The 16,306-nt window shown below is 33.0% G+C and overlaps 3 protein-coding genes across 3 annotated transcripts; 2 read left to right on the top strand and 1 right to left on the bottom strand.

Annotated features, from left to right (window-relative positions):
* Window positions 1-2,008: 2,008 nt before the first annotated feature.
* Window positions 2,009-4,316, top strand: LOC129903118 (dynamin-related protein 4C-like). The gene has a single exon (XM_055978613.1). It carries the CDS (start codon window positions 2,081-2,083, stop codon window positions 4,103-4,105), a length of 2,025 nt encoding a protein of 674 aa, XP_055834588.1. The 5' UTR covers window positions 2,009-2,080; the 3' UTR covers window positions 4,106-4,316.
* A 2,857-nt stretch (window positions 4,317-7,173) lies between these two features.
* LOC129904220 (NAC domain-containing protein 78-like) lies at window positions 7,174-8,330 on the bottom strand. The gene has a single exon (XM_055979760.1). The coding sequence runs from the start codon at window positions 8,244-8,246 to the stop codon at window positions 7,278-7,280; it is 969 nt and encodes a 322-aa protein (XP_055835735.1). The 5' UTR covers window positions 8,247-8,330; the 3' UTR covers window positions 7,174-7,277.
* A 2,114-nt stretch (window positions 8,331-10,444) lies between these two features.
* LOC129902839 (signal peptidase complex subunit 2-like) lies at window positions 10,445-16,306 on the top strand. The gene is made up of 5 exons (XM_055978264.1): window positions 10,445-10,683; window positions 10,774-10,929; window positions 11,717-11,794; window positions 15,840-15,982; window positions 16,089-16,306. Exons 1-5 carry the CDS (start codon window positions 10,552-10,554, stop codon window positions 16,183-16,185), a joined length of 606 nt encoding a protein of 201 aa, XP_055834239.1. The 5' UTR covers window positions 10,445-10,551; the 3' UTR covers window positions 16,186-16,306.

Here is a 16,306-nt window from a genome sequence, read left to right as displayed (position 1 = left end):
TGTATATGTCTATTGTGTTTAATTTACTTGTCTATGATCTGCTTACTGGCTAACCGCGTGATTCTACCAGTACATTGTTGTTTTTTTGTACTGATACTATTCTTGCTCTGCCTTTTTGTTGAGTACAAGGCATATTCAGTCGGTTGCGGAGAGACCCCGATTGGAAGATTAGAAGTTTGTTCAAAATTCAAGGGTGAACTATTCTGTCATGCTGCCGTGGACTTTTTCATTAATCTCAGTCCTTCTTTTGGGGCTCAGATGTTTAGACACTATTTTAGTATTTTGACTTCTATTTGAGGAGTGTTTTTCCTTTTTTTTACATTGACACTGGTTAGAGTTTTGGTACGACTTTCAGTTTTTAGGATGTGTTGCCTTCCGCATTTTCGTAGTTATTAAAATTGTTGGCTGAGTTTATGAGAACTTAGTATTATTTTCTGGTTATATTTCCGTTTCTGCAAGGTTTTTAATACTTATTTCTTAAGTTGATAAGCTGAGCTGTAGAAATGGTTCTCCCACTGAAATAAGTATTGAGGGTATCAGTCACGGTGGGTCGGGATCGTGATATCTACGAGAACTCCTAAATTTATAGGATAGTTCTAAATCAATTAATTTTACCTTTTATAAAAACTATACTTCGCAATACATAAAATTGTCTTTCGCTATGTTTTCAAATTATTAGTTAATTATTATACATATAAACCTCATCTAAATAATAAAATTCATCAACTATTTTCTATGATAAAAATTATACATTATTTTGGATATCAATCTTGGACTTTAAGACCTATTAATTAAAAAGGATGAGAAGTTAAAATAGCAAGTTCTCTATTTTTGTCTACTTTTTTATGTATATTTATTTTGTAGCTTAAATATGTTACTTAGTAATATTTACATAATTTTTAAAATTATCTATTCAATGATATGGATTAACACATAATATATATATATATATATATATATATATATTAAGGCGATACACATATATTAAATTAGTATTATTAAAAATAAAAAGCTCTAAAATATAAAATTGAATTATAATTTTACCCCTACACCAAATTAAAATCTAAACTAACTAGGTAAATAATTCGTCATCCTGAAATTTATCATAGATAAAACTATGAATCTTCTTATTTATGAGCTAAGTTTGAAAAAGGGTACCTCTCAACTTTTTCTTTTTCAATGACCAATGGATAAATTGTAGTTTTGTTCGTACTATGTGTCTATTCATCATCAACAAAAGCACCACAAAAAAGAACTGAGGACAAGTTCCTTGTTTCCTTGTCTTTTCTCAAAGCTTTCCTCTCTTCCTTGGTGGTTAAGTTCTCACCAGTATAGTAAAAATTAGTCTGTAGAATATATATAAATAATATTAAATTTGGTGTATTATATAGTAATATTGAAATTAATTATACTACGACTATTGGTTTGATATATTGAGGATAGTTTATCTTTATCTATGTTTATTTATATATTAATAGCTCATGTCTTATCTACTAATATACCCTAAAATACTGAATAAGTGTACATTCATTGGAAAATGAAAGTCTATACAAGTCGTAGGTTTCGTGTGAGCTTTCTCAATCAATTTTAAAGTCATATTCTCACACTCACTTTAAAGTACAATCATTTGTCTTACTATTGAACAGTCTAAGCAACACCCTTTATTTTTTTATTGCACAATTTATATCCCATGGAAGCTAATTCCTGTAAACAGGAAATGATCTTTGGTATATAATAAGGTGAATATCTTAGGATTAAGATAAAGGTAAAATTTATACAATATTTGATTGACGATATATATCATCATCTAAATATATAAATTTATCATAGATTTAATTCTAAGATATCTCACCTTATCTCGCATACAAAATAACCACCGAAAGCAAAATCGAATCAAACTCATTCATTAGTTAAATTCATATGTATAGACACTCAACTTTATCAACTACAGTAGAAAAATCAGAACCTTATTCCCCTTTTAAGTTCTTTATAAACTTCGCCATAACCACAACCATTTTCACCTCTCAAAGAAACCTTAAAAACCATTTTTTTTCCCTACTTACTAGAGTATCAAGAAAATATGGCCTACCAAAACGTCAATGGTTGCATTTCTGATTCAATTGAAATTTTTGATCCAAAACCTCTTGCAGCAGTAGCTTGTGCTGTTCATCCTCCTATTGTTGCATCTTTCAATGATAGAATTCGTCCACTTCTTGATTGTATAGACAAACTCCGACACCTTAACATCATGCAAGAAGGTATCCAGCTTCCAACCATCGTAGTAGTCGGGGATCAATCTTCTGGAAAGTCCAGTGTTCTCGAATCCCTTGCTGGGATCAGTCTTCCTAGAGGACAAGGCATTTGCACCAGGGTACCCCTTGTCATGAGGCTGCAGAATGATCCAAACATCACTGCACCAAATCTTCATTTGGAATACAATAATAAGTCACTCCCTGTTGATGAAATTGGCATTGCAGATGCTATCGTTCTTGCTACTGATGAGATTGCTGGCCATGGTAAGGGCATATCTAACAACCCTTTAACATTAGTAGTTAAAAAAAATGGTGTCCCTGATTTGACCATGGTGGATTTACCTGGCATCACTAGAGTTGCTGTACAAGGACAACCTGAAGACATTTATGAGCAAATTCGTGATATTATTATGAAATATATAGTTCCTGAAGAAAGCATAATCTTGAATGTTTTATCAGCTACTGTTGATTTCCCTACTTGTGAGTCTATTAGGATGTCTCAGAAAGTGGACAAAACAGGGGAAAGGACTCTGGCTGTTGTCACAAAAGCTGATAAAGCCCCTGAAGGGCTGCTTGAAAAGGTTACTGCTGATGAAGTGAATATAGGGCTTGGCTATGTTTGTGTGAGAAATAGAATTGGGAATGAGTCCTATGAAGATGCAAGGAGTGATGAGGGAAGGCTTTTTTCAACTCATCCACTTCTATCCAAGATTGATAAATCGATGGTTAGCATTCCTGTTCTAGCACAAAAGCTGGTGCGTATTCAAGCAAGCATTATTTCAAAATGCTTGCCTGAAATTGTGAGGAAGATCAATGACAGACTTGCTGCAAATCTTGCTGAACTCAACAGGCTCCCTCAACATCTAACTTCTGTGCCTGAAGCTCTGACGGCATTTATGCGCATTCTGAATTCATCAAAGGATTCATTAAAGAAAATTCTTCTAAGTGGGGAGTTTGATGAGTACCCTGATGAAAAAGAAATGCACTCTTCAGCTAGACTGGTTGAAATGCTTGATCAATACTCTAATGAGATACATTCCAAGAATTTTGGGGAAATGGAGGGATTCTTGATGGAAGAGATCATGGTTTTACAGGAAACGAAAGGGATTGGATTGCCAAACTTCCTTCCTCGAGCTGTTTTCCTTAATGTTTTGCAGAGAAAAGTGAAGGAAATTGCTGCCTCTCCAGAGGATTTTGTGGGGAAACTTTGGAATTACTTAGAGCGAGTTGTTATCAAAGTTTTGATGTATCATTGTGAGAACTATCCACAGCTTCAGTCATCTACAAGAAGGGCAGCCCAAAACTTGATTGCCAAGAAGAAGAATGAATCAGTTGATTGGGTAAGGGGAATCATCGGGATGGAAAAGCTGACTGATTACACTTGTAATCCTGATTATTTAGCTACGTATAGTAAGTTCATGGCTCAACAGGACATGTTCATGGAGATTATGAATGATCGTTGGAAGTGTTCCATGATAAACCTTGAAGGAGTAGGAGAAATCGAGGTTGGTCATTTGAGAGAGCATCTAGATGTGGTGCAACAGGCTTTCGATTTGAAGATGAGAACGATGGCCTATTGGAAAATTGTGCTAATGAGGCTGGTGGATTCTATGGCCTTGCACATAATGTTCAGCATTCGAAACATGATTAATAAGGACATGGAAGACGAGATCATTCAAGATCTGATGGCACCTCATGGTGGTGGTATTGAAAGAATGCTTGATGAATCGCCATTGGTTGCTGAGAAACGCAATAGGCTCAAAAATAGTGTCAGGTTGCTCAAGGAGTCCAAAGAGGTGGTGGCCAATATCATGGACAGGATTTCACTTCATGACGATCATGAAAGTGCCTAGATTAATATGTGGTACTAATGAGCAGGGCACTCTTTTTCCATTCAACCAATGTTCCTAATATCTTGTTTATCTCCTACTATCCAACTACCAGTAGACTAGTACTATGCTTTGGTTTTAGAATATGTCTGTGCCCCTGCTTGTATGTTGTTGTTGTCTTTCTAGCTATTAGCTAAATGCAAATCAAGTTTATTATTAAATTTCATATCTAAAATCGTGCTGCCTTTTTTTTCTGAAGAGTTCTTATTAAATTCATATTCGTCGGCTATGTTTTAGATATGAAATTATCATATTTTGATATAGAAGATCAAGAAGGCTAATTTATGGATTATGGCTTCAAAAGATTTTAAGGAAAATGATTTATTTTTTTGGGTATAGAGAAGGAATTTTACAAGATAATTATACATGAAGATTAGTGCAATAGGAGTTGGCCTCAAGCACATACATATGCATATATCATAAATGTCTCAATATATGCAATTTAGAAACTGAGTTAACCATCACCAGTAATGCTTCTGGATGAAACTTTTAATGGCATGGAGTCATGACACGGAGAAGAAAAAACACAACTTTTATATGAAGAGATCAGGAGCGGTTCAATAATATTGATGGCCTAAAGTTAAAGTTCAATATGAGGCTTAGTTTTTTGTTCTCCCAAAAAAAGGAAAAAACTTCCATCATCTTTTAACTTAAGTCTGTTTTTTCTAGCTTTCTGAGATGCAAAGTAACAAATAATCAATTAGTGTTTACAAAAACGGTTAACATTATTCTATTAATAATAAAATGGAAAAGGGTCAAAATTACTCCTGAACTTTGAAAAATAGTTTATTTATGCCCTTCGTTCTACTTTAGGGCCAATTATACCCCTACCGTTATACTTTGGGCCAAATATGTCCTTGAGATTAAATCAGTTTTTTTATCTATTTTTTAAAATCAGTTTTTTTTATTTTATTTTAAATTTTTTTTAAAAATCTGTTTTTTATATGTTTTTTAAATCCATTTTTTAATCTATTTTTAAATCTGCTTTTTAAATTACTTTTTTTTAAAATCTGTGAATGCAAATTTATTTTAAAAACAAATTAAAAGAAATTATCTTAATTTGACTTGACATGAAGTTTAAGAAAGTAAAAAAAAAGTTAGAATCTTGTATCCTTAAATTAAAGATCTGTATAATGTACCAAAATGTCATTTAATGATGTGGTTTTAAATATGTCATATACAATGTGGAAATTAAAGAGTTGTTAAATTAGGAAAGGGACATTCTTTTTTAAACATACTAAAAAGGGAAAGTAAGACAAAAAAAAATGAAAACGGAGGGAGTGTATTATCAAATAAAACAATAATTTTGTATCATATCTGAGAAGTTCAAGAAGATTATATATAGTCCATCATGCCCCAAAACATATATGTTTGCACAAGTTTCTACTAGCAGGATATCTTCAAGATTAAGTCCATTGTTAGGAGTCTTTCCTCATTACTTGACAAATAGTTAATAACAACAAAAGATTTCAAGCATGATCTTGTGAATTTTGAGCATATTTCTGGAAGCACATAGATAGGAATACTAAAACACATCCATATATAATGATCAGCCTCGTAAACCTATAAATTGTTAGAGAAAAAAGGCAAATAAACTTAGTTATGTGGTTGTTTTTGAATAGGGTGAATAGGACATAAAATTAGAGATGTTTATGGGGAAATCGACCATTTAGATTTGAGTTTCTGTGTTCTGAACTTAAGAATTAATGTGTTCATGTTCCTGAATTCATACTTTTGCCTGTTTCAATCAGAATAAATTGGCGTTGTTGCCTTTTTAGTGAACTTTTGGATGTTTGAAAAGTGTTGGTTTTCTTTTCTCAATAATGTTTGACCAATATCTGCCTTGGAGTTTCATTTATATTTTACTTCATATATCCTTTTACGCATTAGAAATTATGATCCACTATTCTTATGTTCCATTGAGATGTTTTATTTGCCTAGAATTTTGCTCTAGGGATCTTTGGGTAGTTTACTAGATCATTTGCTCTATTGAAGATTATCTTTCATTATTGTTTAGTGAGTGTCTCGTGGATACGACACTGATTGGAGAGTGTCTCGTGGATACGACATTAAAAAGGTCCATTTTCCATAGGAAAGGGAGAAAGGGGGTGGACATTGGTAAAAATCTTACAGAAACATACAATGGTCTACAAAAGATTGCTTTGGCAAAATTTGATAATATGTTGTTTAATAAAGTTGCTTTGGCAAGATTGCTTTGGTTTTCTAGACACTCACTAAACAATAATGAAAGTTAATCTTCAATAGAGCAAATGATCTAGTAAACTACCCAAAGATCCCTAGAGCAAAATTCTAGGCAAATAAAACATCTCAATGGAACATAAGAATAGTGGATCATAATTTCTAATGCGTAAAAGGATATATGAAGTAAAATATAAATGAAACTCCAAGGCAGATATTGGTCAAACATTATTGAGAAAAGAAAACCAACACTTTTCAAACATCCAAAAGTTCACTAAAAAGGCAACAACGCCAATTTATTCTGATTGAAACAGGCAAAAGTATGAATTCAGGAACATGAACACATTAATTCTTAAGTTCAGAACACAGAAACTCAAATCTAAATGGTCGATTTCCCCATAAACATCTCTAATTTTATTGCCCCAATTTTATATTGGATAGTTTCAAGCCAGGTTTCAGTTAATAAAAAAATTGAGATTTCAGTGATACAACAGTACCAAAGAACAGAAAAACGGAGAAAATCGTAACACAATGGTGGAAAAGTTTACTGCGAATCACAACATATGAGGAAACAAGGGATGATACACAAGGGAAATTCCACATATCAACAGCATATAAGAGTGAATGCACCAAATATAGAATGGAAACAACTGACTTGACCGAGCCTAAATACATGGTCGTTTGAGGACGAAAGATCTGCTTATCAATGGGGAATGCCTGAGGTTGTTTAGGTTATAACTTCGCAATATGCATTGGTTCTATTCACTTGTGATCTGACTAAAGGCTAATCAGTTAAGCTAATATCTTACTAACATATAATAAAAGTAGAGAAATTTAATGAAGAAGCAACTCCAAGGAAGCCGGAAGGGCTTAATAAATGCTCAATCATACATTATTAAAAAAGATTTATACAACTTGCTCAAGAATTCTAATAATTTCAGAATGAAGCTATAATGCTTTGTAGAAAACCAAAGTCAGCAGGTGAATAGTCATAATCAAAATCTAGCATGGACGTGGATTCAAAAGTATAAGGGGCTGGTAATGGCTCAACGATGATGTTTGTGCCTTCAAAAGTATAAGGGGCTCGTAATGGCTCAACGACGATGTTTGTGCCTTCAAAAGTACAAGGGGCTGGTAATGGCTCAGCGACGATGTTTGTGCCTTCAAAAGTATAAGGGGTTGATAATGGCTCAATGACGATGTTTGTGCCAGTATAAGGGGATGATAATGGCTCAACGACCATGTCTGCCTCCTTGTGCATATTGTTCTGCAACTCTGATTGGAGCTCCCTTGCATCCACTACTAATGCCTCATCATAACTAGTCGATTCAACAGCCGCCGAGGTTTGGTGCTCCAAATTCCTGCATTCTTCAGAAACAGTAGTCATCAACGTCATTGTGTCATCTTTGGTGGGAGTTCTCTTCTTAATAGCACACAACACATAATCTCTGCAATCATTGTCAAATTTGTCAAGAATTTTCGTAGAGAGGTCGTACTCCTTCATCAACCAATGTCCATTGTCTTGATTATAGCCTTTATTCACGTAAGACATGCTCTTCTTGTATCCAATCACTATTCCTCCGTTGTTTCGAACAGGTTTGCTCTTGTCTTGCTGTTTCCAACTGCCCTTGTTTCCCACAATGCGACTATATTTGAACTCGCTTTTCTTCTTGAGCTTTGTGATGAAAAAGCGATACTGGCTGCAGTCGTTGTCCCCGTCATCATTATCGCAGGGTACTCCGTGACTGTAAATATCCCATGGCTCTAATTGTTTGCTGTAAGTATTAACATTAGTGGTAATGAATCCAGAATCATTCATCGCTTTCCCAGCAATAAATCTCAACAAGAAAGTAATAGCTTCTGCATCAGTCGGACGGAACCGGAAACCTTCTTTCAAATTCTCCATGTCCTCAATTTCTCTTCGCTTTTTTTTCTTCTCAAACGTACAAAGAATCAATGAATGAAAAGAAGAAAACAATATTAGGAATTTATAGAGAGATTTTCACAAAGGTGCAGTCGGCACTTCTATAATATATATAGGAAAACCTTAGTATATTTTATGGGAACTTTTTATATTTTTACACGTTTTATATAACCAAAAACATATATATGGAAACTTTTTATATTTTATGGAAACATTTATGGAAATTTTTATATTTTTGCACGTTTTCTGTAACGAGAAAATATATATGGAAACTTTAATTTTACCGAAAAAAAGAAGAAAAAGGAAAGACTTGCCCCCTCCGCTAATTGGATTAAATTTCTATATTTTTACACGTTCTCTATAACCAAGCATATAGAAACTTTGGATATGGAAACTTTTTCTTTTTTTTTTAATGTTGAGCAATCAGAAATTTATCAAGGAAATAATAAAGAGAACTGCACTTTCAACTTTATCTTTCTTTATAATGAATATAAAATTAATTTTAAGTGTGGTGTTTGTGACAAAAAATGAAATATCATTTAGAAAATAAAACATATTACTATATAGTCAAAAGAGTCTACAAGCACACATGTCATGGTCTCGACATGTGTGCTTTGTGGAATTTAAGTTAATTAAAGGTTAAATTATTAAATACTAATAATTTATATATTTAAAAATTAGATAAAAAATATTATAAAGCATAATAATTAATAACTTAAATATTTTTTAAAAATTATATAAAAAAATTATAGTCAAATCAAAAGTTGATAGGACTCTTTATATTTTATCCGTATTATATAAATTGAAACAAAAAGAGCAAAACTATTTTTAATAATTAAAAAGACATTTTCAATAATTTTGTATAACTGCAAATTGCGTTTTAAAAACTATAAATCATAATAATTAACAACTTATAATAATGAAAAAAATTATGGTCAAAGAATTTTTTTATTGACTCTCGAAATTCTAGTTGTGTCACATAAATTGGGATAAATGAGAAGTGACATATATTGAATATGTGACATATAAAAAAATTACAGTCGACGACAAATTTGATCAATCTTTCCAAATTTAATATGTGTCACATAAATTTGAGTAGAGGGAGTAAAAACATTTTGAATAATTTATATATTTATAAATTATGTCAAAAATATTATTAATTACAATAATTAACAACTTAATTAGTTTTAAAAATTATAATTAAAAAAAATATTTGATTAACTTTCAAAATTCTATTTATGTTACATAAATTCAAATAAAAGAAGGGCTCCAATATCTAGTTTAATCATAATTTTCTTCAATATGGTCCAATAAATAACTTACATTTTTTTAAAGATTAGTTCTTAATTACCTACCATATTATGAGTTATAATTTGAAGCACTAAAACACTAGACCTCATTGTCAAATACAACCTTTTGAAATTCACAATATACAAGTAACAAGCCAACAAAGTTGAGCAATAAATCGAATAAGATCATAAAAAAAATATATATATGTAAAACCAAAGCAATAGCAAACGATAGATTCAAAACACAATAAAAACTTGCTTCCCTCCATTATTCGTGTCACAACTCTTTTGGTCTCTCTTCTTTCAAAAGGTTACATCTTGAAACTCCCCCTTCACCCTAAGAGGAAAAGAAATGTGATGAATTTTCTTGTCCAATTCGAATGATCGTTCGTCGGAAAAGAAAAGGAAAGGGGAGGGATCGATGGTGAAGAGTGTGTGCGTGTTATTTATTTTTATTTTTTTAACTATAAAACTATAATTATGTCTATGTTTGTAATATACTTTATTAAAAGTATAGTTATGTAATGTAGATAATAGTAATTATGTTTGCTTAGTTAAGTACTTCATTTGTCTCAATTAATGTGATATTTTTTGCTCTTAAGAGTCAAATGGTCTAATTTTGATCGTGGATTCAAATATGGAATTTTTAAATTTTTTAAAATAAAATGTATATATTTGAAAACTACGTAAAAATACTATAAGCCATAATGATTGTCAATTTAAAATACTTAAAAAATATATGAAAAAATTACAATCAACAATAAATTTATTTGAATTTCGAAATTCGAAATGTGTCACGTAAATTGGAACGGAGGCAGTAATTTTCTTCAAAAATGAGGAGCTTTCCATTCACAATTGCTATTTACTTTAATGACCTTAGATACATGTCACATGCAAGTACATCCCAAAGCACCTTTTCGTAGTTTCATCTATCGTCATTTTTCATCTCCCCTCTGACTAGCAGTAGCTCTTTTTGTATAATTTCCAGACAAACCCTAATGAAAAACGCAGAAGCAAAATCGGAGAAAATGGATTCCACCACCCAGACACCCGTCAAGAAGAACCCTAAAAAGGCCAATCTTTTGGATCATCACTCCATCAAGAGCCTTCTGGATGATTCCGTCACTGAGGTCACTCTCTTTTTATTCTAGATTTGAATTGAATTCAAGTTATTTTTGTGTGTTGATTTTTTTGTTTTTGTTTGATTATATGGTTTATAGATTGTGACAAGCAAAGGATACCCAGAAGATGTGAGATTGAGTAACCTAAGGCTGTTGATTGGGTCAATCATCATCGCAATTGCTCTTGTTGCTCAGTTCTACAAGAAGGAGTTTCCTGCAAATCGTGATTTTCTCATTGGATGCATTGTGTTATATCCTTTCGAATTTTCATTTCTGTTTTTTATGTACCTGTTAAGTATGTGTTTTTTGTTGAGATGATTACTGAGTATTAGAATGAAAGGGATCTGGATGGAGGATATAGGGAATTATATGTCCTGCCATTTTTAATTTTGGATTGAGGCATAGCTGTGTTTTCTTTGATCAGTAAAGAGTATACTGACTAAGAGTAGAAAAATTGAAAAGAAAAAAAAACAATTTAATTATCTGGTTTAATAACTGTTTTGTTCTTCAGGGCCTGCTTGCTTGGGATTCTTTTTACATTGTTTTATCACTTTCGATGATGACTACTGTTTCCTTTTCATAAATACTGGTTGGTTGGTTAACCCGTGAGAAAGTTATTTTTCCTTATACTAAATACTCACTTATGTCTCCAGTGAACAATTGTAAATTGGTTATTCAGTATTTGGTTTTTTATTTATATAACTAAATCAAGTTTTGAATCCAGATGAACAAGTCCTTTAGCATTCTTATGAATAGTCAAATTTAATAGCCATGATTAGAGGGTTAAATTTTCAATTTGAATATTCATATTTGGTCCTGTATTAGTTGTGGTTGAGAAAATTGCAAGTGATAAATTTTGAAGGCCACAGGTTTATAGATTTAGTGGTATTTGATGTATGATGGTTGAAAAGGTATGCCTTTGCAATTTTTGTACATGTCGGGAGTTTGATTGATGGATGTTTTATGGTTCTTGAGAGATTTAATACTTTTAGTATGTGAAACTTTTCTTCAACTTTATTGTATCCTTAACTATGGCACATATATCTTGTTCAACGTGATTTTGCAGTTGATTATCCACACAAAGGAAAAGAATGCGATTTTATTCACCTATCCTCCACAAGTAAGTTATTCATGAACATGCCTTTTTCTGCATCAGTATGTTTGTGAAATTCAACATGCTTGGTTCGAGTAATATTTTAAAATAATGGATTAGTTATTATCATGAAAATTGATTATCAACTTAAGAATAATCAACTTCATCAAAAGATATTGGATAGGTATTTGCTGAAAGTGACATTTTGAATATAACTGGAACAATGATCTATCTACAAAGTAAATTTAATAGAAAAATCTGACTATATTAGGGTTTAAAGATCCGAATCAAAGAGGCGAGGAATCAACGAGAACTATCAACTCTCGACCCCTAGATTCCTAACTGCACCACATTTTGATGCATACTACAAAAAGACTTCTATTTAGAGGTGTAGGAATTTTTTCATAGAATAAATAAGAATGTAGTGGATAATAAAGTTGTGGGAACATGTGATCATCGGTTGGTGGATAGTCTTCTAGGTATTAAGTACAAAAAGGAGGTGTTTATTTGTGGTGGAGCTTTTGGATTCAAGAACTAATCCAAGGTTTTTTTGAGTCGTACAATGTTGTGTTTTTGTATTTTGGAGGGGACAAGTCGAGAGTGTTACTTCTGGATTAGTGATGATTCAGCTGTAGTGAGCTTGAATCTTCTTAATATTATTGTCGAAAATGGCCTAAGGCCTTAACACAAGAAAGAGTTGGCAGCACATCAAGGGGATGGGTTTAAGCCTATACATTCATGAGTCGAAACTCAATTTGGATTTTATAACCAAATTCAATTGGGAAAACAAATCATATGATGAGTTGTTTTGAAATACACTATTATACTTATTGTTATATCCCCCTCTATGGTGTAAGTGCAAGATTTGTGGAGGCTGAGTTTATGAACCTTTAATGAAAACTTGGAGCTAGTATGAGTGGATGTTGGTTATAAAAAGAATGAGTGGGTTGTTGGAGTTACGGGAGAACTTTTGATATTTGTGCTAGCCAATAAATTTCCTAAGAGTTAGACTTATTCTAAAAAGCATTTGTGAAATTGGGATAACACAAGGTTGTAATGTGCTAGCTGATATGCTTAGTCAACATGTTGATTATTATGTGGAAGCATTGATACTTTATTTTCCATAAGCAGTTAGTTCAAGTGTGTGACCAATATTGTCTCTGGGGTAAAGATTGTTGTTTTACTAAGTGGATTTTCAATACAGCGTACACCTTCATTGTGCATAAAATCTCTTTCATTGGGTGAACTTATTTTTAATATTAAAATGAGTGAGTGTGGTAGAGGCTATGCATTTTAATATTAAAAATGTTAATATTAAATTGCATAACTTTTTATTGCCTTAGGGATATGTTGGAAGTCAAATCTAGTCAACACGTCATCAAACCTCTAAAGACGAGAGTGTGGCCACAACTTCTATAAAATTACTTTTCCATGATCTACCCACCTATTACCCCACTAAAGAGCAAATAGTTATTCAACAACTCATGATTCCATCTTCTCACTACTTTATTACATCACTGCATATTTATATATTTATTCCATGGAAGAATTCTTGCACCTATAAATAGGAGTCTGTTTGCCTTGTGATGGTGTATGAACAAATTTTATAAATAGGAGTCCGTTTACCTTGTGATGGTGTATGAACAAGTCTCCAACATATTCACTATAAAAAATATGTTTTCCTGTAAGAAGGTGGTTTTTTTGTGGTGTTGTTTTAGACTCAACAACTAGTGATGAGAGCGCCGAGTAACACACAGGCGAAAATGGGTGAATCTAATCCCAATTTGACCCATCAAATACCCATTTTCAGCGTTATATGGACATGATCCATATTTGACCCGTTTTAAATAAATCAGTTATCAAACTCATTTTTAGTTGGGTGGGTTAGATGGCTACTTGATTATTTTATCCCTTTCATCAAGCACCAGTTAGAAGTGTGATGAAGGGAGTACCGTCTTATGGCTGGTATAACTTACCAGAAGGAAAAAATGGGATAAAAAGACTTGAAGTAAGTGGTACTTCAGATGAAGGACTATATTATTGATGTTGTTAAGAGAAACTTCCATTTGTATTCTTTGGGGTTAATTGCCCCGTCATTGTAGTTTCTTCCGAGGAGAGAAGGTTATGTGGAGATTTTGTTAGGGTAAGCTTGCAACTTTCTTTGTAAGAATAGGTTATGTGAAGGTTTTGTTAGGGTAAGCTTGCAATTTTGTTTGTAAGAATAGTAATCTTTACTCATACTCTGTCCTTCACAATGTCCCCAAAATTCAAAAAGTGGGTGCAGATGATAATTTGTAAATTTTGTGAAGAACTCAGAGTATAAGTGGATCTATGAGATTTGAAGCAATTGAAAATGTATTCACTCAGAAATCAACCAAGAAAGGATGGCTGATCTATTCTTTTTGTTCTTTTACCCTAGAAAATGATTGAATTGCAGTCATTACTCCTATCTTGCTTCACTGTTTATCGTTTACGGATTATAGTGAACCTACATAAAAAATATCTGTTGTTTGTTTTGTATTTTCACGCTCTACCCATTCTTCTCTACATCCACTCTTTGTGCATATAGATCACCTTTAAATAAAACCTAGATTGCAGGACACGTCAAAGTCTTTATGTAACTGATCCACAGTCCTTTTACTCTCGTTTTCTCTACTTTTATGGAGTAATAACAGTAATGAAGGATTAATATTTTGGAGACAAATGATCATAAGAAATACAATTGACCATCCCATAGGCAGTATCCTGATGAAGGTTGAAAGTAACAAAATCCTTCATCCAGCATTCTGTATCTGTCAATTTGGGCACAAAGATGGAATAGCATCCATTTAGAGCTGCTTTTAGAAAGTGTCTTAATACCCCCCATCAGAGTGGTTGACCTGGTTAAACTGGGACCCACATTCTTTGGGTCCGCTTTAAATTGGTTAAAATCGAACACTGTTACACGGAGGATTGCTCAAGAGCCTGTTTGCTTACCAAAATGGGAGTTCAGTGTTGTTTATTCTATTTTGCCTGGTTGCTTCCACGGTTTATCATGTCGAGATCTCACAAGTGCAACTTAAATCTTTTTGTATTTCTTTCCTTGTGTCAGTTTCAGTCAATACCAACCCTTCTTAGAAAGCACTCACTGAGTATAAAATACACTTTTTTCTTGTGTGAATCTATGTCTAGTAGCACTTTTTGTGCATTCTTCATATTTGGTGTGTGTCTTTTGTTTCTTTTCTTAGTCTTATCTCTGTCTCTTGTTTCTTGTAACTCTTGCATCTGGTGGCCTACTGTGTTCAGACCTTAGATCTAGTAGATACCCTTCCTTTGTTGTTTTTTGTCTTTTACTTTTTTCTTTCCTTTTGTAAAGTCATCAGTTTTGTTTCTATAGCTAACTCTTCTTCTCCTCTAGCTTCTCAGATATTCTTTTGTTTTGTCTGTCCTTTTTTAACATCTTTTATGGAACCATACACCATTCAACTTTCAAGTAAGTGGTACATTCTAATGAGTTGCTAGAGGCTTATATGCTGCTATGAAGAGAGCATGAAGGACTGTCTGTATGTCATTTATTCCGTACTAGATTTTGCTATGTTGCTTTTCGTGGTGAATTTTGAGGTCACTGCATTTGGTGTATGTCAATGCCTGCATCATTCTTCCAATATATTTAGCTATCTTGTCGCTTACATGCTACTTTTGGCTATAGTCGACTCATATCCGCTGCAGTTTGTGGACTGCATTTTTAGATCTTGCAACTGTTTGTACTCTTACTCTAGCTGAATCTGGTGAAGTCTGAAGGCTAGAGGCTGCTTCTCCCGGAGTCATCAGGAATACCACCTGCATAGCTTTTTGTTGAGCCTCTCCTTCCAGTGTCTGGAGGCTTTTAGTAGCTTATGCTACAAATTATCTGGCTAACTCATCTATCCTATATAAGTCTCATGAATAGAAGATGCAGTAGCTGAAACAACAATCTATGACCTTGTTAATCTCGTACTGAATTTGTTTCTGTTGATGTAACTATAAGTAGTTGGATGAATTAGTTGCTCTAGATTCACAGAAGACTTAATGAGCTTTGGATTGTTTGTGACAGGGATCTTTTAACAGCACTGGCTTAATCGTCTCATCAAAGCTGCCTAGATTCTCCGATATGTACACACTTACTGTAGAAAGTGCTGATCCCAAGTCCATTTCTGCGAGGCCTAAAGTTGAATTTACCAAGAGCGTCACAAAATGGTCTCTTTCTCCCTCTCATCCTTTTGAAAGAGGAAAAATATATAGTAGATCTGGGATTTCATAAACTGAATGGCTTGATTCTGATGAGATAGATATGTTTTTGCAGGTTTGCCAAAGATGGAGTTCTTGTGGAGGGGCTATTCTGGAAAGATGTCGAAGCCTTAGTTAATGATTATGCGAAGGAACAAAAAAAGAGCAAATAGATCCAATTTCAAACATTTTGTTAGAAATATTGGTGGCATGGATAGCCGATGAGATTGAAAACATCAGTTGACTTATTGGATTAATATCATCTATATCATTGTTGAAGCAAAATTGATCCAA

The sequence above is a fragment of the Solanum dulcamara genome, chromosome 9 (assembly GCF_947179165.1).
Source record: "Solanum dulcamara chromosome 9, daSolDulc1.2, whole genome shotgun sequence".
In the NCBI taxonomy this organism is placed as follows: domain Eukaryota; kingdom Viridiplantae; phylum Streptophyta; class Magnoliopsida; order Solanales; family Solanaceae; genus Solanum; species Solanum dulcamara.
This window is presented reverse-complemented; position numbering and strand designations above follow the sequence as displayed.